The 19,911-nt window shown below is 44.4% G+C and overlaps 1 protein-coding gene across 2 annotated transcripts; it reads left to right on the top strand.

The window, feature by feature from the left end:
- Window positions 1–1,174: 1,174 nt before the first annotated feature.
- On the top strand, window positions 1,175–15,885 carry RBX1 (ring-box 1). 2 transcript variants are annotated; one of them, XM_032882919.1, is made up of 5 exons: window positions 1,175–1,308; window positions 3,228–3,306; window positions 9,000–9,070; window positions 12,120–12,205; window positions 15,220–15,885. In XM_032882919.1, the coding sequence occupies exons 1-5, from the start codon at window positions 1,231–1,233 to the stop codon at window positions 15,230–15,232; spliced, it is 327 nt and encodes a 108-aa protein (XP_032738810.1). In that variant the 5' UTR covers window positions 1,175–1,230; the 3' UTR covers window positions 15,233–15,885. The 2 variants fall into 2 exon arrangements, with proteins under 2 accessions (XP_032738810.1, XP_032738809.1); XM_032882918.1 differs by lacking the exon at window positions 9,000–9,070.
- The last annotated feature ends 4,026 nt before the right edge of the window (window positions 15,886–19,911 follow it).

The raw sequence follows: 19,911 nt of genomic DNA, 5'->3' as shown, positions 1-19,911 counted from the left end.
TTTCATGGATTTGTTGTTCCCGTTTATGACTAAGACAAGGAAACAAATCGCAGTTCTTCCGGTTTGGCAATGGAATCAGTACACTCCCAATTTTTTTTAAGAGAAAATACGAGATTTCAACTAAACTAATACAAGATTCAAGAATGATCTAGCCGAGTCATACTTCCGCAAGGTTAGAGATTCACAAGGGGCATCGGATGTAGAAATGGGCGGGTGACATAAAGTCCAGGTGCTTTGGCTGGGAAGGAACGACCAGTAAGAATCAATGGCCAAGCGCCTCACAAGAATTAAGACGTACAGCAACTGCAGATGAGACTACAGGGCAAGGAGCGAAAAGAGGACGGAAATTAGGGGAAAAGGACACCATAGTCAGATGACCAATTGAGGAATAGGAAACGTGTGCTCAAGTATGTGAAGCTGAAGTCGTGTCCCTTAACCAAAGAGCATTCTAGCACGGAATGCTATCTCGGGCGGGCTGGAGATGGCATCTCCCAGGCTCCTAAGCCTCCTCCGCCTATTTCAGGTGTGCAGGTTAAGGCAGGACTGGAGAATGCCTACACAGTTGGGCCCCGGAGAGGACATTCGGGGAGCTCCCCGTTGTATCCTGAGCATTTCCCGAATCGGAATCAGGAACCAAACGGTGCCTGGGCCCGGATCTACCAGGGAGGCTGCACGTCGGACCTGGCTCGGAAACGGATCTGGAACCTGCGAAACTGTGGGGTCTCCCTTTTCGCGATCAGGAGTCGCAGCAACCGGCCTTGCTGCTTCCCGGCGAAACGCGCTGCTTTAGACCCGCCGGCACTGGAGCGGTGCTGCGGCCGGGGAAGGCGGGGCGGGGCGGGGCCGGCACTGCAGGTCGCGGCCGAGGCGGAGGAAGCAGCCGCCGCCCCAGCAGAAGGAGAGCGGCCGGGGGCTTCCCGGGGGAGGAGGCGAGAGGGAGTCTTTCGAGCGTTTCCACCCCGCTCGATCACGTCGGCTGGGCCCCGCCCGGCCCCGCCCCGGCCACCGCCTCTTCCCCGGCCGACACTGGGGCCCGGAGGTGGGGAGGCGGGGAGGGAGGGACCTGCACCAGCGCCTTTAAGAGGCGTGGCTACGTGCTCCGCCCCCCACCTGCCCCTCGCGCGCCAGTAGGGGGCGGGGTGCGGGAGGAGGTGCCGGGGAGGGAAGAGGAGGGAGGCGTGCGCTGGTGCGCAGGCGCAGTGGCCGGACGACAGACCGTGTGTTTCCAAAATGGCGGCAGCGATGGATGTGGATACCCCGAGCGGCACCAACAGCGGCGCGGGCAAGAAGCGCTTTGAAGTGAAAAAGGTTGGGTCTCGCCAGCGCCTTCCTCAGGGAAGATAGAGAGGCGCGGATCTGGCTGGCAGGCCCGAGGATGACCGAGGCGCGGAGGAAAGGGCTTCATTTCAGGGCGTTCCTGAGACCGGGTACCAGGAAAGGAAACTAGGGGGCGGGTCTTAGAGTTGATCGGCGTGACTGGGGCCCACTGCCAATGGCAGTATTGGTTTCGCTTGGAGTCTGAGGGGCCAATCACGGAAGCGCTTATTGCGATACGCGGGGTTGCAACTCATCTGGGAGAGCCAAGCGCCTGAGCTGTCACTGGAGTGGTGGAGGGGTGGGGAGGAGTGGGTGGGGTGGATGGAAGGGGGAGTCGGAACGATGCAGTGGGTGGAGGATGGGGGCAGTGCGGCGAAAGCCGGGACTTCAGTTCCTACCGCATTGGAGGCTTCGGAGGAGCCCGGCTGGTGATCTCCTTGCCCCGCCTCTTCCCGAAGCCCGGAGCCCCACTTATTGAGGGACCCTAATTCGGTCCTCGCCTAATCAAGGCCTCCCTTAGCCCTATCTCTAGTCCTCGTCCCCGCCGAGTTAAAGTGTCTCCAGTGTAACAACTCTAGGCTCTTCTGAGAGGTCTGTTGGTTTGTCACACAGCCGCCACAGTTCTGTGGTCATATCTAAATCCCTCTGTTTCCCCTCCCCCTCAAATGATGGAATTTGTTTAAAAAGAAAATGTGAGCCCAAACCTTGCGTCATTTAGGAAGGGTTGAGTACTAGTGGCGAGCGACCTGGTGAAAGTGGGAAAGCAAAAATGTTGAACGTGTCTTTTTGCATGAAATGTCTTAGAGTGGTTTGCCAATAGTGTGGGAGAAAAGTGCCGATGCCCACATAGTATCAAATAAATCTCTTCCAAATGAAGACTGAAATAGGGGAAATGTTATTACTTGAGTATCTGGCTAAACACCGACAATATTCCCCCTGCTATTGCTTTTTTGGTGTTTCATTGTGGACACTGCATGCTCAGTTACAGGCAGCAGCCATATTGAAGAAAAGAAATAGGGGTTGTTTTTTTTTTTTTCCTTCAAGTTGAAGCTTTCTGGTGAAAAGTGCTGAAGAAGTTGAACTAGGCTCTGAGAATTGGGTTTGAAAGAGGTGAAGGTTTTGGAAGTAGCACCAGATTAGTGGAGGAAAAGGGAGTTTGGGAATATTTATAATTGCAGAAGCCAGAAGGTTAAATTGCTTAAATGCTGCTTTTAGATAAACACTTAATTGGAATTATCTTAAACTAAATGAGAGTCTGAGCATGTGAAAGTTGAGAACAGCAGTTTATTTGATGGTAGGAACTAACCAAAATTCTGGTGAATTGTAGAGTTTGTTGTGAAATAATCTTGGAAGATTTAAGTCATGACCTTGCTCTGTGTATGCACACACTGGGTAGTTGGTTATCCAGCTTATCCCACGATTACCCATTTTATGATCCAATCATCATCATAGTTCTTCTGTTCCTAGCTTTCACCTCCCGCCCGGCTCATTCTTTCAAAGCTGCCTTGAAGAGCAGATACTTTTCTGTGCAGAAATTGAGCTCTTCCGGGGAACCTGTACAGAAATTCAAGTTTGTGCTTATTAAACCTAAAATAGGCACTTAAGAATTATTCCTGATTTTCTTACATTGGTATGGTTGACTAAATTATTGTAAGCTGTGGGAGAAAATAAAGACAATCCATTAATTTGTGTTCACATACTCAACTGTTTAAAGTACAGGTGAGCACACGTGAGGCCTTCTGTTGTCCTCTTATAAAATAAATAAGAGTAATGTAATATCCCCAAACTCATATGTTTGGAGATCCTTGTGGCCAAAGAGATGATAACTGCAGCTGCAGCATGAAATCCTAGAGTGTGTGCGTGCCTGTGTTACAAGGAGAGTGCATTGTTCCCCCTTTTTCTCTTTGCAGTGGAATGCAGTAGCCCTCTGGGCCTGGGATATTGTGGTTGATAACTGTGCCATCTGCAGGAACCACATTATGGATCTTTGTAAGTAACTGGAGGAGGATGGGAGGAAGTTGAGAAGGTTACAGAGATTGTGGCTATCCTGATGTGACCAAATTTCTTCTTCCCAAGGAGATACACAGCCTAGTCAGAACACTTGGTGTCTTCTGCCTCTAGTCCGCTGGTGTGTTTGAAATAGAGTAGATTTAATGATATCCTGGAGGCACACTCATCTCTCAGAATAAATCTACTCAATCTAAAGATGGCAAGCACACATTTAGAATGAGTTGTGGACACAGAGGCACTGTTGATTATTCCTCTATATTTCCCATCTCATACCCAGACTCAAAGGCAAAAATAGTGAAAGGAAAAAAATAAACTTTGAGCTAAAATATTCCACCAAAGCTAGTTTTTGCTTGGCAAGATTTATAAAGAAAAGAAGCCAACGAAATAAGGAATTTCAGTGTTAGCCCCAAAGTTAAGAGGACATCGCTGCCAACATTGAAATAGACAGCTAATTGCAGTAAAGAAATTTCATTTAAATCTCCTACAGATTCCATCACATGTAGTAGCCAGTACATGGTGGATTTGATAGCAGTTGACGGACTTAGGATCCTTATAGTAATAGGGGCAAGTGTGTTGATCATACCAGTAATAGTTGAGGTTACTTTTTAATCCAGGTACTAAAATGGTTTGTTACAGAGATGAGGTATAAGGGGAAGAAATTTCAGCTTTCTAGAGTTGGATTTGTAGACACTTATTTTGAAAATCACTCACTTGCCTCTCCAGCTTCATCTTGCAACACTCTCCCACTCACTCTGATAGTTTTTTTGACTTTCTTTCCTTTCTTGAGTTGTCCATGCTCTTTTTTAGAGCCTTTTTACATCCTGTTGCCTTGGTGTGCAATATTCTCCCTCTTCTCTCCACTACCTTTGCCTAACCCACTACTGTCTGATCTGAATATGAGCCACACATGCAAGCACATACATAATTTAAATTTTTTCTGGTACCCACATTACAGTAAAAAGAAATAGGTGATTTGCATTTTATTTATCCTGCTATATCCAAAAAAATTTCATTTCAACATGTAAATAATATCTTATTTTTTATTTATTTTTAAGATTTTATTTTATTTATTTGACACAGAGAGGTGCAGTGAGAGAAGGAACACAGGCAAGGGGAGTGGGAGAGGGAGAGGCAGGCTCCTCGCCGATTAGGGAGCCCAGTGTGGGGCTCAATCCCAGGATACTGGGATCATGACCTGAGCCGAAGGCAGACCCTTAACGACTGAGCCACCCAGGCGCCCTGTAAATAATATTTTAAAGTGAAATATTCTACATTTTCTTTTTGGTAGTAAGTCTTTGAAGCGTATTTTATGATTACAGCACCTCTCAATTCAGACTAGCCGCATTTCAAGTGTTCAGTAGCTATATGAGGCTAGTGGTGACTTTATGGAGCAGTGTGGAACTAACCCATAGTTGGTCCTTAGATCTCATCTTGAACTAGCTCAGAGATGTGTTCCCTGCCCATACTTAACATGCACACAGGCTGTGACAGTTTTGTTAAACATTCCCAAGACCTCCCATGGTTGCCTTTGTAGTATTTAATTTAGTTCGTTCTCTATCATATGTATGTTATTTACTGCTCTCTTCCCAGCATCTAGCATAGTGTCCAGTATGTAATAGGTTCTCACTAAACACTTGCTCAATGAATAATAAAAATACAAGATAGGGAAATAGTCTGATCATTGCAACTTGGAAAGCACCAATCAAATATGTGTTGGTAGTTTGCTGTCCGTGGTTTGAATTTTGACCCTGTTTACCTTTTCACACGACAGTCAAAGCCGACAGCAGCTACCATCGTGTTTAGTATAGATAGAAGGAATCCATCACGGAGAAACATATGCCCAGTTTTAAATGTGTTTGGGTGGGGTTCTGATTACATGTGTGCCAATTTTGTTGCTGTGCATTTTCATAAGGAGTTGTGCCCAAAGCAAATTTTATTTTCTTGGGTCTCTCTTCTGTAAATAATTAATGATTCCAAATAACCCTGGTTTGGGTTTTTTAAGTTATTTAAGTCATTTTGTGTCTCTCTGGATTCAAGAGAATATACTTCTTGGGAGGACCACAACGAACAAAGGCCATTGATACTTTATCTTAGTTGAACGCTTGAGGGATCAATGTAGGTCTTCAGTTAGATACCTACCTACTTTATCATATATTTTAAATGTTAGATGAAGTAGAATATTGATTTCTTGATTTTTTTTTTTTTTTTTAAGTATGCCCCGGTGTGGGGCTTGAACTCACAACCCTGAGATCAGGAGCCTCATGCTCTACTGACTGAGCTAGCCAGGCGCCCCAGAATATTGAAATCTTATAACAAAAAATTACGAAAGTATTTTCAAGTCATGTCTTTTCAAAATTTTAATTGAGAAGTTTGTTCTTTTTTTAAAAAATTATTTCTTAAGGTTTTATTTTATTTTTAAAGATTTTATTATTTGACAGAGATATCACAAGTGGGCAGAGAGGCCGGTAGAGAGAGGGGGGAAGCAGATTCCCTGATGAGCAGAAAGCTCGATGTGGGGATCCATCCCAGGATCCTGAGACCATGACCTGAGCCAAAGGCAGAGGCTTAACCCACTGAGCCACCCAGGCATCCCTTAAGGTTTTATTTTAATTCTAGTTAACATGCATCATTATATTAGTTTCAGGCATACAATATAGTAGTGACTAACTCTTCCGTACATTACTGGGTGCTCATCATGACAAGTGCATTTCTTAATCTCCATCACCTATTTAACCCATCTCCTCATCATCCTCCCCTCTGATAACCATCAAATTGTTCTCTATAATTAAGAGTCTGTTTTCAAGTCTTGTCTTTTATTCATTCAATGAATGCTCACATCCTGGGCATTTTGCTAGGCACCAGTACAAAACAGTGACTGAGATCAAATTTTTACCCTTAAGAAATACACCTTTTTGCTTATCACAGACACTACAGAGAAGTCTGGTTGCCACAACTGGGCTTGCCTTCCGTTAAAAAAATAAAGGGATTATGATTCCTGTAAAAAGACTTTTTGTCAAAGCTGAAAATAAGAATCTTGATTTAGCAATGGCCATTTTCTAATAAATTCTGGTCTGGCATTAAATGAATAATTATGTACATAGCCCTAAATAAGTAACAGTGATTATGGCTGTGCCCAAGTTGGACTCTTCTGTAAAGCTTTCTTGGTCTGAAGACTTCCTCTTTTGAGTAAAAATTAACACTACATGCCCTCTTCTAGCTTCATATTTATTGTATATTGCCCCATTTCTTTGTTGTTGTTAAGAGTTGCTGAAACACATAATCTAGGTTTTATCCATTATCTCAGGTAGTCTTGTTCCAGATGAAGAGGGCATCCAGAAGGGTGTAGACCCACCCTTTGCCCATGAGAAGTTAGCCTCTTCCTAAACCACAGGTCCATCCCTGTTTTGAAAGTGTGAAATCCATCAGCTTCCAAGGTGAAACCATTGCTTCCTTAGCAGACCTTTGGTGGTAATGCTCAATGCTTTTTTTTTTTTTTTTAAGATTTTTTATTTATTTGTTTGATAGAGATCACAAGTAGGCAGAGAGGTAGGCAGAGGGGGAAGGGGAAGCAAGCTCCCCGCGGAGCAGATAGCCCGATGCGGGGCTCGATCCCAGGACCCTGAGATCATGACCTGAGCCGAAGGCAGAGGCTTAACCCACTGAGCCACCCAGGCGCCCTGGTAATGCTCTTATATTGAAGTTTAAAAGTCCCCAGACTATGTATTGCATGCACTAAGCCTCTGCCTTTGCAGGGGTATGACAGGAACCCATTATGTGCTGCTTGTTTTGGCTGCTCTAGGTTGACAGTGAATAGTTAACTTTCCCTGTTTAAATGAACGACTCAACTCCTGTCTGCACCAACAGCTCAAGAATTTTTTTTTTTTTTTTAAGATTTTATTTATTAGAGAGAGAGAGCACAAGTAAGGGAAGCAGCAGGCAGAGGGAGAGAAAGAGGGAGAAGAAGGTTTCCCACTAAGCAGGGAGCCTCATATGGGGCTTGATCCCAGGACGCTGGGATCGTGACCTGACCTGAAGGCAGACGCTCAACTGACTGAGCCACCCAGGCGCCCCTCAAGAACATTTTCTATTTGAAAACATTTTACACTCATATTTAATAGTTTTTCATGCCATATCCTTTCTTTCATGGCTTTGTAGATTGCAGTCCTATCCCTCCTATATATTTTTGTTCTTTGTTAGGAATTACCAGGTAAAGAATGCATATGTATTTGGTCCCCATTGTCTCTGTTGGTAGAAGTGGTTTTGTTTGCTTATTAAGGTACTGAGAGCCTACTTTGCACTTGGCACAGAAAGAGTCCCTTAAAAATACCTTGAGCTAGAAAAATTTAAACATGATCATGTACCTTGAAACAGTCGTTATTTATTTCAGTAATAATTATCTCTTAATTAACTAATTTCAAGATATATTGTACTCATCTGAGAGAATCCAACTTGAAGGTCATCAGATTTTATTTTCTCTACTTTTGAAAATGGTAGTGCAGTCACAGCTCCAGTAAATCCTTGCATATACTGCATAGACTCTGGATTCTCCACTCCTATCAGAAGGAGAACCCAGTTACTCTCTTTGTAGTGTGGATCTGGTAGCAAAAGGAAGTTTTGTGATTTCAGATCCTTTGCCTTTCATAGTTTTGAAGGATGGAAAAAACCCTTATGGTGTATAATTTCCCCCAAGACCAGACAGACCCATTCAAGTCTCAGCACTATTTGCCTACAGTCTTTCTGTTTCTCACCTATGGAAGTTTGAAGTAATTGTCTATTTTTAGTCTTTCCCAAAACTTTTTATTCTTCAAATGAGAGACTCCATTTAGTTACCACCTTCAGAGAAAGCAAATTAGACACTAGTAATTCTTGTTCCTTCAAGATTCATCCCAGTAGAGCTTTACTCATCAGTTCTTGACCTCAGTCAGATTTGTATTCTATTTTAATTCCTCTCTCTTCCCCCTCTGTGAAATTGATATTTGGAGATATTTGCCATAATGTGCTCTGTTCACAAGACAGCATCACCTTGGGTAGTACACATCACCAGTTTGTGGGCCCCAAGTCTCTAGCCCATTGGCTGAACAGATTGGCTTTGTTTGACGGTGTTTTAAAGGTGTTTGAGTTTTGGTGCTTTCACACAGAGCATGCGCTCAAGTGTGCCACAGGCCTCTTCACCTCTTTTATTTTGCTTCTGTCCCAGTTCTTGTGTGTGTGCCTGACCCCTCGAGGGGCTGGAGCTTGTTACCCAGTGAGGCCATACTGTTGGAAGGACCTCAGAGGCAGCATTTGCCCAAAACAGGGAGAAGATGCCACTTCTCAGAACAGTAAGAGTTACGAGGTAGCTTTAAGAATTTACTAGATGAACCAAACTAGGAGAAATCACTTTGGTTTGGACAGGTCAGGTTATGTTCAGAACTAAAAATGTGCCTTTTCCTTCATCACTCTGTGACCAAGGAGAGGAAATGGTTGCAAAGCAAACGGATAAGTCACATCTCTGCCTTCTGCGCTTCTCCCCTTCCTACACTCATGAGAAAACAATGGTGACTAATGAACCACTTGAGATTTTGTCCAGGTTTGCATCACCCTCACCCCTACCTCGCCCAAATCCTGTGCTTGTGATACTACGCAGGTGGGGCGCGGGAGGTCCAGTGATCTTGTTGCTCTTGTTCCCACAGGCATAGAATGTCAAGCTAACCAGGCGTCCGCTACTTCTGAAGAGTGCACTGTTGCATGGGGAGTCTGTAACGTAAGGAAACATCTTTCCCTATCAGCATGGCTTGTAAACATATTACCACTTTTCCTGCTTTGCCAGTCTTGAAAATAACTAGGAAAAAAAATGACTAGCCCACCTTTCTCCCAAAAGGTATACAAATAGTAAAAAAGATTTTAAATCTTTGTACTGTTCACCTGTGATAGGTTAAAAATTACTAGTTATTATACGGGCACCATTTTGTCTTAATTATAAAGAGGAACGACTTTTGTTAGCAACACTTTGGGGATTCATCTTTGGGAATTGCCTGCAAGGCCTGTGGCAGTCTTTGGAATATTCCCCTGTTGGTGGACATCTTTACCTTCTTAACAGATCTTTTTTTAGGGCTATATATGCCTTGTTGAACTAAGTTTGGCAAATAAATTGAGTGTTCAAGGGCCCGTGTCTGTGTGTTCTAAAGTATGGCAAACGTACTAAGTTAGGATTTCTTTTTAACGCGGCTCATGCCAGAAATGTTTTGTCCAGCATCGTTGGACTGAATGTACAGCCTTCCCCGGCGTGACAGCTGTGAAGGATAACAGCATCAAATATGTTATTTCTAGCATGTGTTAAAAATTCGTCTCTATAGCCATATAGTCCCAGTTACAGGAGCTAAAATTGTCCTGTCCTCCTGTGCCAAGGGGAAAGAGGACCCGCAGCCCCCAGCATAGCCCAGGCCTAAGAGGCTCTGGAGTCAGACCATCATTCCCTGTCTTTGACTTACTTGCTAAGTGACTTCAGACAAGGTGTTTGACATCCCTAACCCTGGCTTCCCTCATGTAGACTGCACAGAGTTATAATCAGGATGAAACGATTTTATCCTAGCACAAAGGAGACATAAGTGTTTGTTTGTTAAATATAAGTAACATCTTTGGGGGGTGTTGGTTACTGAGCACATATCAGCACTTTGGCCCAGCAGTCTGAGGCTCTGTCCTACCCGAGCCTGTCCCACACCTTCTTATTCTGTCAAGGCCCTTTGAGCATTTCCCAGTAGCCTGTATTGGCCCAGCCGGTATTGGCCCAGTTGGATTTGTTGTTTATGGGGATAAAGAAATGAAATATATCGGGCTCTTTGCCCTGCCTGACATTGAGGCATATACCAAGGGCCATGTTATCTTTTGGTGGAGGGCAAAGGAAGTGAACTTCCCCTAAGTTTGGCTAAGGCGAGACTAGCTCAGGGAGCCTGCCATAAAGAGGAGCTGGCCTGGGGTGGCAGAAGCCCTTGGACCAACGCCGGCTTCTAGTTCTGGGTCTTCTCGCGCCCCCCCCGCCCCATGAGTTAGGCAAGTCCCTTGATTTGTCGGAGTCTCAGTTTCCTGTCTGCAAAAGGAAGGTAATGATACCTGTCGTGATTCCTCACCAGGCTTGCTGTGAGGCTCCGGTTAGGTGATAGGGGTCCGCGTCCTCTGTGAGCTGTAAGCACTAGGCAGTGTACTTGAGACTGCGGGTACACCCCTCAGCCGACCGCTGGTTATTAACAGGCGGAAAGTTGGGACCAGGCTGGTGCAGGGATGCTGGCACCTGCTCTGCATCCTTACTTGCAGCCCCCCTTTCCCTCCATCTTCCGAGGTAGTTGGGGTATATAAGGACCCTGTACTGCTGCAAGGGGCCTAATGGGGGTGGGGGGCAGTGGGGAAAGGTGTCCTGAATACCCTTAGGTGAGCCTGTCCCTACTACCTGGTGATTGAGGAAAAAAAGGCCTCACTTTCTGCTTTCTAGAAGTTTTTTTTTTTTTTTTTTTCTCTCTCTTTCACAGTGAGTTGTGTGAGAGTCAACGAGTTGCACGAAAGGGATCTAAAGCTCTCACCCTGGGCGAGTACCTGTCCTGTGGACCATCCACAGTGTCCTAGCTGTGGATTCCACTCTCGATTACCAGATTCTGTCTCTGTCTTTATCAAGACAGTGTCCGTGATGGTAATCCACTCAGTGACTCTTCTCGAAGGTCCCCCCATGTTTTGGTAGGGCCTGCTGACCGGACTTTGAGTCTGTTATTAAATCAGGCTTGCAGAACTTTCATTATTCTGCTAGGCAGCCAGCATTTCTCCCCTGTCCCCACCTGAGCCCCACCCCTCTCAGATACGATGAGGGGAGCGCTTGTAGCTGCTGTCTTAATTCTCTGCTCCCATGAGCAGTCGGGAGAGTAAATGTCTGTTGCAGAGGTATTGTGATTAGCACCTGTGTGTCATTCACTCACACAAAAAAACTCCCACAGATTTTCCTTTTGCCCAAATCTGAAAGCCATCTCTTAGCTCCCCTCGGTTACCAGCCTTCTTGGTACTCTGGCCATTTTATTTCTTGCCTAGATCATGAAATAAGTCGTTTGATCATCTTTTCCGCTGCTTGTGTGCGGTTTGTACATCGTGATGCTTCCTTTTTCCCTCGTTTTTTTAGTCTTTTTTAGTCTTTTTAAGTTTTTTAAGTTTTTTAGTCTTTTTAAGAGAAAGTGCCTCACCCCTTAAAGGCTTACCAGGTACTGAGCTGTTTTAATATCGGTACACCTTTGAACAAATCTGGAAAGAAGGTCTTTTGAACAGAGCTGAGCTGGGTGCGGGGAGATTGGGGAAGTGCCTGTCTCAGCCTTGGCAGGAGAAGTCACTGCTCCCGGGGTTCCCGTTCTCCAAGGTGGGGGAGGGGCAGCTGGGGACCAAGAATGGGGAAGTTTGAAATCTGCCTGTGATCAAGGGCCTCCTGGCATGTGTCCAAGGAAAGTACAGGAAAGTAGAAGCCTCCCCTTACAGGCCCAAGAGGACCAGGAAGCCACATTTCCATCTTCCCTTAAGGGAAGGGGAGAGAACGCACTGCTATAGCCTATATGATGCTTCCTGAATAATTCCTTCTCGTAGTGGTTATATTTCTAATCGGTATTTCAGTGGGAGTGTCCTGTACCTGACTAAGGCGTGAGGGGTTGTTGACCTTTTGCCTCTCATTGTTTATTGTCTCCCCTTGTTCGCTGGTCCCCTGTTTGTCACCAGGCTGCTGCCCTTGAGACAGACCGTCAGTAGATGGCTGAGGAATAATCTTTAATAAAATGTGTCTTCTCTTCCAGCATGCTTTTCACTTCCACTGCATCTCTCGCTGGCTCAAAACACGGCAGGTGTGTCCGTTGGACAACAGAGAGTGGGAATTCCAAAAGTAGGTGTCTGGCTGTTCTGACGTTGTAAGACTGGGCTCTGTGGGCCATGCCATCCCTGAGTCACCTCAAGCTGGAGAGTGCAGAGTCTGAGAAGATGAGAGACAGGGAGCATACCTTGTTTTACAAACAAACTTTTAAAATTAGTAAAACAAGTGCTCATCTGTGAGTCCCACCTCTCAGGGTCTGTGAAAGTAGAAAATACGAGAATCTGCAAACTATTCATTATTTCCAGAATCATATCCATAATAAGGCTCCAGGGGCTAACCAAGGTCAAGTATCTTTGCTTGGGGTTAATTATATCTACCTATTCTGCTTCATGATTCCATCTCATGCTGATTAACTCCGATATGGCATTTGTGGCTATCTCAACTAAATTACTAGTATTATATAAATAAAACGTGACATGGTAAATTTTTAAAAAATTCAGATAGTCAAGAGGGCATACCCAAAAAATTTAGTGTCCCACCATAGCCTCCTGATCTCAGTCCCAGAGGTGACCACAAGTTCTTAGTACCTCCTGACTGGCTCTGGAACATGCTTGCATGCACATGGGTACATATGTGTATGTAATTTTAACATAAATATGAGCATCCAACATAGTAATCACCTTGCTTTTTCATTTCATACATTTTGGAGTTTTTTCATATATATTCGAGTACCTCCTTTCTGATAGTTGAAGAGTAGTTTTTATGTTGATACACCATAATTTATTTAATTGATAGATTTTAGGTTTCAGATTTTTCACTTAAAAATAGTGTGTAAGGATGACCATCCCTATAAATGAATCTTTGTGAATATGTGCAGGTGTATTTGTAGCAGTATTTCCTAAAGGAGGAATTTCTGAGTGAAGAGTGTGTACCTTTTTATTTACTTATTTATTTTAAATTTTTTTTTTTAAGATTTTGTTTATTTATTTGACAGAGATCACAAGCAGGCAGAGGAGCAGGCAGAGAGGAGGAAGCAAGCTCCCTGCTGAGCAGAGAGCCCGATGCAGGGCTCGATCCCAGGACCCTGAGATCATGACCTGAGCCGAAGGCAGTGGCTTAACCCACTGAGCCACCCAGGCGCCCCAAGTACCTTTTTATTTTTGATTAAAGTCAGATTTTCCTTTCCCTAGAATATATTATAATTTACACTCCCTCTAAACAGTGCAGCAGAAGGCCCCTTTCTCCATTTCCTGCTAAGGCTCTGTTATCAGACTTCTCCATCTCAGCTACTTCGATAGTTGAAAACTAGTATCCAGCTGCGTTTTTTGAATTTTGAGTAAGATTGGCTACTTTTCATGTTTTTATGCTTCTTTCCCTGTGAAATGCTATGTTTTGTTGCTGTTGAATTATTCACCATTTGCTTTATCAAATTTTTTATGAGAAGGGGGTTTTATTTATGAGACTGATGCGCTGCCTACTGCGCTGAGAAGGCACTGAGAAGGGGGTTTTATTTAAATATGAGTTTTGACTAATAAGATATATAATGAAGTTTAAAAAACAAAAGATGGGGTTCTTTTTTAAATGTTGAGAAATCCCTTATTGGTACAGTTATTTTGCTTTTACACTTGGTTATTTATTTTTTAAAGAATTTTGGAAGTCTTACTGACTGCATGTTCATTTCTTAAGAAACCTGCCAAATACTTGGTGTTTTAACTTTTAACTACCATGGTGCTTCCTTCAGCAAAGTGTGTGCTACCTAACGTGTAAGATACGAAAACGCGGGAGACAGCCCTTCCCAATCCTCAGGAGCTCGAGTTCTGAGTAGAACCATGAAGTCACACATATCAAGGCAAAAACACTTTTCTGCATTCTCAGGAGGCCTTTGTAATTGGCTCTGCCCTGAAGCAGACTCCAGGTTCTGTTTTGGACCCAAATTGTGCCATGTTGCCCATTAAATATTCCCTGGACTGAGCCTAGGAAGTGGAGGGTAGGAAGAATCCCTCGTGTTGGGCTTTGACACCACCACCGTGTCCCACCAGCGGCCTTGTCAGGCAGGGCTCTACAACGCATTGGGAAAAGATTCCGAAGGAACAAATCATGGGCATCCTTTAATCTGATAGACAATGTCTGGCTTTCTCTCCAGTACACTTACAAACGCTGGAGCTCTACTCTGTGTGGAATTTGGCACAACTTTTTTGGTAGACGATATTCAAATAGATTTCATATGAGAAGTGTTTAAAACATCTAGTAGTCCTTTGGGATGATTGACAGCATGACCCAGAGTTCAAGTGATTGACAACATGACCCAGAGTTCAAGTGCCCTGGTTTCCACCCATTGTTAAATGTATTATGTTCTGTGTTGTACTTTGTTATATAAGTATTTTACTCAGAGGATAATGGTCCATAAAGAACTGGACAGAAGATTGAGTAAAATAATAGAAGGATATTTGTTCAAGAAGCCCATTTATATGTGAAAGAACTTTCCCAGCCTTGTTTGTTTTTGTACTCTTATTAGAGCCAAATTTTGGCTTTTGGGGAAGTCAGAAACCACCTGAAATCCATACCTCATTTCTCTACAGTTCTCTTTCTTAGTGCTGAATGGAATCAGGGTGGAAATTGGACCTGGTGATAGATTTTGAAATTCAGGCCTTTTAGTGACTATTCCTGTGTTTGCCTGAGTAGCAGATCTGAGTGAAAACAAGCTGCGGTGGGAGGCGGAGGCTGAGTGCTCAGAGGGTGTCTGAGCTGCAGACTGGAGCCACCAGAGCAATTCCCCGTCGCAGCCCCTGGTTCTTACTTTTCCCTCTCGCCTCCCAATACTGCGCACATCTGTCCACTAACTGGAAGGAGGGTCAGGTGGGTGTAGTTGAGGCCCATGGAGGGACTCCCACCAAGAAGAAGGTAGAAGGTAAAATGTGAAGGATAAAATAAAAGGGGCAAAACCTCGTGTCAGTCCAGTCTGGGAGCACACTTGCACTCACATGTTTTAAGTTTTCCTTACATTTGCTCCTGTGTTCTGGCAGGTTCTGTAGTCTCAAGCAGGAAATTACTAAGAAATTAATAAAATAATGTACTTTGTCTTTCAGATACGGGCACTAGAGAGAGAATTCTTCCATCGAGCTCAACTGTTCTGTTATTCATTTAATGACTTGCCCTCCTGTTACTTAATTATAAATTAGGTAGAACTGTGTCTTTTCTGCTTTGTCTTTTTAGTTTGCTATTCCCGCAGCCATATTGTATTCTGTGTCAAATAAAATCCAGTTGGATTCTAGAACAGATGCTGTCTCTTGTGTATGTGAAAAAGTGAACATAGATAAAGGATCCCCGCTTCCTAGGTTGGAAGGCTTTCTTTCGAAAGTGAGATGTTTGTTCATTAGAGCAGAGTTGTCCTGTGAGCACATCGCTTGGTCACGAGGAATCCTGGTCCACAGCCTGGTCATCGATGGCGGTCTCAGGCAAGTTGTCTCTGCTCCGCCCTTTCCCCTGTAGAACAGCTCCTAATAACTAAATGGCATCATATGTGCACAGAAAGAAGCTTTGTAAACTGTAAAACCACTATACGAATGTTAACCTTGACCGTGTATGACATGTTGCTTTCTCTTCTTGGTATAGAAAAATAAACCTGAAAAAAATCTAATATGTAATTTTGGCTGGCAAAAGAAGAATTTATGAACTCAAGTTGAAAATTGGTGTATTAAAGTGTCCAATTAAAATGGAATTAAAAAGAATTCAAATTGCCTTTACCACCACAATCTTTTGCAGTTTGTTTAAAATGTCTTGGCCATGGGGGTGCCTGGCTGGCTCAGTCGGTAGAGCATGCGACTCTTGATCTTGGGGTCATGAGTTCAAGCCCCACATTGGGTATAAAGATTACTTTAAAAAATAAATAAAAAATCTTGGCCATGGAAGAACTTGCCAGTTCTAAAACTAACTCAGTGGTGATATAGTCTTTAACTGAAAAACAGTCTAGTTTACTGTAGTGGTTCTCAAACTATGGTCCAAGGACTCCTGTGGGCTCCTGGAACCCTATCAGAAGATTCACGAAGTTCCTGTTCCACTATATGTCTGCATGAGGCCAGCTTTTCCTTCTGTCCTTCAACCAAAGCAATGCACTGAATGAAGAAGCAGGCAGGAGAATCCAGCTGTCTTCTATTAGATGTGAAAGGTTTGCAAAAATGTAAAACAGTGCCACTCTTTAATTCTTTTGTTTTGAAGAATAGTGGCTTTTAATAAAAATATTTATGTTAACATGATGGGTTTTGTTCTTTTTAAGTCTTTTAAATTTCTTGGTTTTGATTTCCATCATATATATATATAGAGAGAGAGAGATTTATAGATGTTCACCCACAAAGACAAAAATTCTTTGAGGCCTTCAGTTTTTAAGATCATAAAGGGATCCTGATAGTAGACAATTTAAGAATCTTTATCTTAGTGATTAAGAACTTTTTGAACTTGGGGCACCTGGGTGGCTCAGTCAGTTAAGCGACTGTCTTTGGCTCAGGTCATGATCCCGGAGTCCTCAGATCGAGTCCCACATCGGGCTCCCAGCTCCATGGGGAGTCTGCTTCTCCCTCTGACCTTCCCTCATGCTTTATCTCACTCTGTCTCTCTCTGTATCTCAAATAAATAAATAAAATCTTAAAAAAAAAAAAAAAAGAACTTTGAACTTGGGACACTTGGGTGGCTCAGCAGGTTAAGCATGTGCCTAGGCTCAGGTCATAATCCCAGGGTCCTGTGTTCGAGTCCCACATCGGGGTCCCAGCTGAGTGGGAAGACTGCTTCTCCCTCTGCCTACCGCTCCACCTGGTTTTTGCAGTCTCTCTCTGACAAATAAAATCTTAAAAGAAAAAAACAAACTTTGAACTCTTAATAAACCTGAATCAAACCCACCTTCCTGGGGCGCCTGGGAGGCTCAGCCGGTTAAGTGTCCAACTCCTGACTTCACTCAGGTGGTGATCTCAGAGTCATATGATCAAACCCCAGGCTCTGTCTGCTTGGGATCCTCTTCCTCTGCCTCTCTTGCCACTCATGCTCTCTCTCTAAATAAATAAAATCTTTTAAAAAAGATTTTTTTCCTGGGGCACCTGGGTGGCTCAGTGGGTTAAGGTCCCTGCCTTCGGCTCAGGTCACGGTCCCAGAGTCCTGGGATGGAGCCCCGCATCGGGCTCTCTGCTCAGCAGGGAGCCTGCTTCCTCCTCTCTGCCTGCTTCTCTGCCTACTTGTGATCTCCGTCTGTCAAATAAAATCTTTAAAAAAAAAAAAAGATTTTTTCCTTCAGCTATATGCCAGGCATACAGCAAGCACTCGTCTGGAGAAAGCTGCTACGGTTGCTGTTAATTTAGGGTTACCACCCTTGACAGAAATACCCTCTTTTAAACCCCTTTGAAGCGGTCATCCGGACCCCATGAGTACTTAAGGTAGGGAACGCACAGATTTTCAGATAGATGACATGACGCATTTGGCGAGTTCTGCTTGAGTATTAATCAGTCCTATTGCTTGCAGAGCACCCAGCTTCTGCTGAGGTAAGGGGAGGGTGTGGGGCTCTGTAATGTAATCAGAGAAAGGGCTAGGGATGCATTGGGACGGAAGAAGGAATGGAACCAGGGAGTCGCTGCTGGGATTCCCTGCTACTCTCACTAGCCTCATAAGGCAGGAAAATGATGCCACCACCTCTTCTCCCCCAGGGGCTATGCGAGAGACATTAAGTTCTGATTCCCCAAATCCCAGCTGGGTCAGGTGCCCATAGCTAGGCCAGTCTGTAGATTCCTGTGGAAACAGTGACTGCCTTGAGAGCTCCTCTGGCATGGAGGGTAATAGCTCCCAGAAGAATGGGAGGGATGTGGGACAGACAACACAAGATGGGTCTACTTCGAGAGGCTAGGGAGTTTTTCCCTAACATTGAGCACAAACATCTTGTAACGTTTATATCCAGTTAGTCTTGTGGCGCCTTATGAAACTGGTGGACATGAATCTCCCTCGAGACATCAGTGAAATTATTTACTGAGTGCCTGCTGGGTGCTAACCTAGGGGACACAGCTGAGTCAGCAAGAATGTCTTCCCGCTAAGAGCTCACAGTCCAGTAGGAGATTGCTGAGAAAATGAATGAATATGGAAGTTCATTCTGGAGAGCTTGACAGGGCTCAGATCTGAGCTTGATCTTGAAGTGCCCATTCTCTCTTGGTTTTCCTTCTGTCAACTCCTTTGCATTGTAGGGGCTCCCCTTCTTCCATCGGCCCTGAAGTTTCTATTCCCAGGGTTCTGCTCTGTCTGGGAGATGCCATCCTCTCCCATAGTCACGATCGCATGCTGGACCTTCCAGTAGGCTCCCAACAGCAGATTGTGCGCATCTCTTCCCAAACCCGCTTTCAATAATCTGGCTTTGGCAGGTTGAAATTGGCCAGAGTGGGTGTATTTCACACCACAGAATTTGGGAAATGCTACAAATCAGAGCTTCCTTTCCCTGGACAGCTTCTTAGCATCATCAGATAACCGTATCCAAATGTGTCCATTGTCTATGCCCGGCTGTGTGTCTTGTAGACACTTCAAACTCAGGGTGTCAACCATGACCGACCTATCATTTCCCCAAATTCCCTCTCCTGGATGACCGAGCCTGGTTCATAGCAGTGTCACTCATCCAATTCCTGAAGCCACAGGCATTCAGACAGCATTTTAGATACCCTCCTCTCCTTTGCCCCTGCATCTAATCACAAAATGCTATTCACTCTACCACTGTACTCTCATGAAAATCTGTACCCTCTTCTCCATTCCCACTGCCATGGACGGAGCCCAGGACCTCTTCATTTTTCTCTGAAATAATTGCAATTCCCTCTGATTGGTCACACTGTCATTAGTCTCTTGGCTACAACCTGAAGTGAGTCTTTAATTTAGTCTGATGCCCCTTCCAGGGGTTGAGAAATTCCCCACATGGAAGGCAGCAGAGTTCATTTCCCATCACAGAACATGCCTAATCCTGGCTCCTCCAACTTCCTCGCAGTTGGAACCAGAGAGATTACCTACCCCCCACTGGAGACACTCACCCTGCCAGCCATTGCGGCCGTGGGTGGCAGCACTGGCAGCACCCAGGGCCCAGTGCAGGTGGCAGAATGGGTTATGACATCCAGTGTTCAACAGTCTCAACAGCCAACACCTCCCCAAACTGGTTTTGTGGCATAATGTTGGCTCGCGTCCCGGCTGCTGCCTGTTTTCTGAGCCCAATTCCCCATCATTCCTAGTGCTACTGTGAACTCTCCAACATCCTTTCTCTTTTCTTTTCTTTTTCCCTTTTCTTTTCTTTTTTCTTTTCTTTTCTCTTCTCTTTTCTTCTTTTCTTTTCCTTTTTAAGATTTTATTTACTTATTTGAGAGAGAAAAAGAGAGAGAGTCGGGGGAAAGGCCGAGCGAATCTCAAGCAGACTCTGCACTGAACATGGAGCCCAACATGGGGCTCTAACCCACGACCCCGAGATCATGACCTGAGCCTAAACCAAGAGTCTGACACTTAACCGACTGAGCCAGCTAGGCGCCCCACCAACATCCTTTCAGTGTCCCCTCTGCTAGAAAAATCAGCCAGCAATTTGCTTCTCAACCCCCATTATTATCCCCTCCTGCCCCTACCAGTGGCCCCATACCTTTTCCTTATTCACTCTTAAGCATTCCTAAAAAGCTCATCATTTCATTATAGTGTCCTCTGATAGTTTTCACTCATTTCCTCAGCCAACAGAACATTCTTCTAAGAGTCCTTTGTCTATCTTTTCAATTCCTTGTTTTTGTCCCATGTTT

Source organism: Lontra canadensis, unplaced genomic scaffold (genome assembly GCF_010015895.1).
Source record: "Lontra canadensis isolate GAN:19392208 unplaced genomic scaffold, GSC_riverotter_1.0 scaffold84, whole genome shotgun sequence".
NCBI lineage: Eukaryota > Metazoa > Chordata > Mammalia > Carnivora > Mustelidae > Lontra > Lontra canadensis.
Note: the sequence above shows the minus strand (reverse complement) of the source record. Positions and strands in the feature narration are given on the sequence as shown.